The following is a 4795-nucleotide window of genomic DNA, read 5'->3' on the forward strand; positions in this document are numbered from 1 at the left end:
ATACCGGTAGTGATGGGGGGACAAACGCTACACTGTGTATACCGGTAGTAATGGGGGACAAACTCTACACTGTGTATACCGGTAGTGATGGGGGGACATCCCCTTTCTATGTGCGTGTTCAGTACAGTTACAGCTGTGATTTGATTCATGGTTACACTACTAGGATTTTCCTTAAAAAGAAGCCAAAAGACAAAGATGGGCAAACAGACTGAAGAAAGAGCAAACTACAGTGCAGACGGGGCAAATCATTTATAATAAAAACAGAGTAGACTTTTCAAAAGGAAGTCAATGAAACCATCAGCTTTTCACAAAAAGCGCAAGAGAATGCCGATTACTGGGGTGAGGAGAGGCGCTGTCCTGTTTCAGACAAAATGTGAAGAAAGCACAAGTCAGTGGCCCCTGGCCCAGTCAGACAGATCTAGAGTCACAGTCAGTCATGTCACCCAGCATTGTGGGGACAAACATACAAATATGAAGGTCCCTTCAAGCTGAAAGGAAATGACTCTGCGTCTTTAGTATAAATACGTATCGCATCCCAGAACGTGTCACCACTAAACATTTAGAACTGGAGTCCTCTGTATCAAAGAGTTAGCAGCTCGGAGCACATCGTTCTTGGGGACACTATGCACCTCCAGGCTATGCAGAAATGTCCGTCTCCTTAGCCTCTCCACAACGCCAGAGTTATTGGGTGTCAAGCTGAGCCTTGTCCTGAGTGTAAAAGAGAAAAACAGAATTTATGTTTACCTGATAAATTACTTTCTCCAACGGTGTGTCCGGTCCACGGCGTCATCCTTACTTGTGGGATATTCTCTTCCCCAACAGGAAATGGCAAAGAGCCCAGCAAAGCTGGTCACATGATCCCTCCTAGGCTCCGCCTACCCCAGTCATTCGACCGACGTTAAGGAGGAATATTTGCATAGGAGAAACCATATGGTACCGTGGTGACTGTAGTTAAAGAAAATAAATTATCAGACCTGATTAAAAAAACCAGGGCGGGCCGTGGACCGGACACACCGTTGGAGAAAGTAATTTATCAGGTAAACATAAATTCTGTTTTCTCCAACATAGGTGTGTCCGGTCCACGGCGTCATCCTTACTTGTGGGAACCAATACCAAAGCTTTAGGACACGGATGAAGGGAGGGAGCAAATCAGGTCACCTAAATGGAAGGCACCACGGCTTGCAAAACCTTTCTCCCAAAAATAGCCTCAGAAGAAGCAAAAGTATCAAACTTGTAAAATTTGGTAAAAGTGTGCAGTGAAGACCAAGTCGCTGCCCTACATATCTGATCAACAGAAGCCTCGTTCTTGAAGGCCCATGTGGAAGCCACAGCCCTAGTGGAATGAGCTATGATTCTTTCGGGAGGCTGCCGTCCGGCAGTCTCGTAAGCCAATCTGATGATGCTTTTAATCCAAAAAGAGAGAGAGGTAGAAGTTGCTTTTTGACCTCTCCTTTTACCGGAATAAACAACAAACAAGGAAGATGTTTGTCTAAAATCCTTTGTAGCATCTAAATAGAATTTTAGAGCGCGAACAACATCCAAATTGTGCAACAAACGTTCCTTCTTTGAAACTGGTTTCGGACACAGAGAAGGTACGATAATCTCCTGGTTAATGTTTTTGTTAGAAACAACTTTTGGAAGAAAACCAGGTTTAGTACGTAAAACCACCTTATCTGCATGGAACACCAGATAAGGAGGAGAACACTGCAGAGCAGATAATTCTGAAACTCTTCTAGCAGAAGAAATTGCAACTAGAAACAAAACTTTCCAAGATAATAACTTAATATCAACGGAATGCAAGGGTTCAAACGGAACCCCCTGAAGAACTGAAAGAACTAAATTGAGACTCCAAGGAGGAGTCAAAGGTTTGTAAACAGGCTTAATTCTAACCAGAGCCTGAACAAAGGCTTGAACATCTGGCACAGCGGCCAGCTTTTTGTGAAGTAACACAGACAAGGCAGAAATCTGTCCCTTCAGGGAACTTGCAGATAATCCTTTTTCCAATCCTTCTTGAAGGAAGGATAGAATCCTAGGAATCTTAACCTTGTCCCAAGGGAATCCTTTAGATTCACACCAACAGATATATTTTTTCCAAATTTTGTGGTAAATCTTTCTAGTTACAGGCTTTCTGGCCTGAACAAGAGTATCGATAACAGAATCTGAGAATCCTCGCTTCGATAAGATCAAGCGTTCAATCTCCAAGCAGTCAGCTGGAGTGAAACCAGATTCGGATGTTCGAACGGACCCTGAACAAGAAGGTCTCGTCTCAAAGGTAGCTTCCAAGGAGGAGCCGATGACATATTCACCAGATCTGCATACCAAGTCCTGCGTGGCCACGCAGGAGCTATCAAGATCACCGACGCCCTCTCCTGATTGATCCTGGCTACCAGCCTGGGGATGAGAGGAAACGGCGGGAACACATAAGCTAGTTTGAAGGTCCAAGGTGCTACTAGTGCATCCACTAGAGCCGCCTTGGGATCCCTGGATCTGGACCCGTAGCAAGGAACTTTGAAGTTCTGACGAGAGGCCATCAGATCCATGTCTGGAATGCCCCACAGCTGAGTGACATGGGCAAAGATTTCCGGATGGAGTTCCCACTCCCCCGGATGCAATGTCTGACGACTCAGAAAATCCGCTTCCCAATTTTCCACTCCTGGGATGTGGATAGCAGACAGGTGGCAGGAGTGAGACTCCGCCCATAGAATGATTTTGGTCACTTCTTCCATCGCCAGGGAACTCCTTGTTCCCCCCTGATGGTTGATGTACGCAACAGTTGTCATGTTGTCTGATTGAAACCGTATGAACTTGGCCCTCGCTAGCTGAGGCCAAGCCTTGAGAGCATTGAATATCGCTCTCAGTTCCAGAATATTTATCGGTAGAAGAGATTCTTCCCGAGACCAAAGACCCTGAGCTTTCAGGGATCCCCAGACCGCGCCCCAGCCCATCAGACTGGCGTCGGTCGTGACAATGACCCACTCTGGTCTGCGGAATGTCATCCCTCGTGACAGGTTGTCCAGGGACAGCCACCAACGGAGTGAGTCTCTGGTCCTCTGATTTACTTGTATCTTCGGAGACAAGTCTGTATAGTCCCCATTCCACTGACTGAGCATGCACAGTTGTAATGGTCTTAGATGAATGCGTGCAAAAGGAACTATGTCCATTGCCGCTACCATCAACCCGATCACTTCCATGCACTGAGCTATGGAAGGAAGAGGAACGGAATGAAGAATCCGACAAGAGTCTAGAAGTTTTGTTTTTCTGGCCTCTGTCAGAAAAATCCTCATTTCTAAGGAGTCTATTATTGTTCCCAAGAAGGGAACCCTTGTTGACGGAGATAGAGAACTCTTTTCCACGTTCACTTTCCATCCGTGAGATCTGAGAAAGGCCAGGACAATGTCCGTGTGAGCCTTTGCTTGAGGAAGGGACGACGCTTGAATCAGAATGTCGTCCAAGTAAGGTACTACAGCAATGCCCCTTGGTCTTAGCACAGCTAGAAGGGACCCTAGTACCTTTGTGAAAATCCTTGGAGCAGTGGCTAATCCGAAAGGAAGCGCCACGAACTGGTAATGTTTGTCCAGGAATGCGAACCTCAGGAACCGATGATGTTCCTTGTGGATAGGAATATGTAGATACGCATCCTTTAAATCCACCGTGGTCATGAATTGACCTTCCTGGATGGAAGGAAGAATAGTTCGAATGGTTTCCATCTTGAACGATGGAACCTTGAGAAACTTGTTTAATATCTTGAGATCTAAGATTGGTCTGAACTTTCCCTCCTTTTTGGGAACTATAAACAGATTGGAGTAGAACCCCATCCCTTGTTCTCTTAATGGAACGGGATGAATCACTCCCATTTTTAACAGGTCTTCTACACAATGTAAGAATGCCTGTCTTTTTATGTGGTCTGAAGACAACTGAGACCTGTGGAACCTCCCCCTTGGGGGAAGTCCCTTGAATTCCAGAAGATAACCTTGGGAGACTATTTCTAGCGCCCAAGGATCCAGAACATCTCTTGCCCAAGCCTGAGCGAAGAGAGAGAGTCTGCCCCCCACCAGATCCGGTCCCGGATCGGGGGCCAACATTTCATGCTGTCTTGGTAGCAGTGGCAGGCTTCTTGGCCTGCTTTCCCTTGTTCCAGCCTTGCATTGGTCTCCAAGCTGGCTTGGCTTGAGAAGTATTACCCTCTTGCTTAGAGGACGTAGCACTTTGGGCTGGTCCGTTTCTACGAAAGGGACGAAAATTAGGTTTATTTTTTGCCTTGAAAGGCCGATCCTGAGGAAGGGCGTGGCCCTTACCCCCAGTGATATCCGAGATAATCTCTTTCAAGTCAGGGCCAAACAGCGTTTTCCCCTTGAAAGGAATGTTAAGTAGCTTGTTCTTGGAAGACGCATCAGCCGACCAAGATTTCAACCAAAGCGCTCTGCGCGCCACAATAGCAAACCCAGAATTCTTAGCCGCTAACCTAGCCAATTGCAAAGTGGCGTCTAGGGTGAAAGAATTAGCCAATTTGAGAGCATTGATTCTGTCCATAATCTCCTCATAAGGAGGAGAATCACTGTCGACCGCCTTTATCAGCTCATCGACCCAGAAACATGCGGCTGTAGCGACAGGGACAATGCATGAAATTGGTTGTAGAAGGTAACCCTGTTGAACAAACATCTTTTTAAGCAAACCTTCTAATTTTTTATCCATAGGATCTTTGAAAACACAACTATCCTCTATGGGTATAGTGGTGCGTTTGTTTAAAGTGGAAACCGCTCCCTCGACCTTGGGGACTGTCTGCCATAAGTCCTTT

At 46.2% G+C, this 4795-nt stretch overlaps 1 protein-coding gene across 1 annotated transcript in view; it reads right to left on the bottom strand.

Moving 5' to 3' along the window:
• Positions 1-234: 234 nt before the first annotated feature.
• The window catches only part of STOX1 (storkhead box 1), a 160462-nt gene continuing 155901 nt past the window's right edge, over positions 235-4795 (bottom strand). The window contains exon 4 of the mRNA XM_053691859.1: positions 235-708. Coding sequence (XP_053547834.1) covers positions 552-708 — 157 coding nt within the window. The 3' untranslated portion in view covers positions 235-551. The remainder of the gene's footprint in view (positions 709-4795) is intronic.

Source organism: Bombina bombina, chromosome 9 (genome assembly GCF_027579735.1).
Source record: "Bombina bombina isolate aBomBom1 chromosome 9, aBomBom1.pri, whole genome shotgun sequence".
Lineage (NCBI taxonomy): Eukaryota > Metazoa > Chordata > Amphibia > Anura > Bombinatoridae > Bombina > Bombina bombina.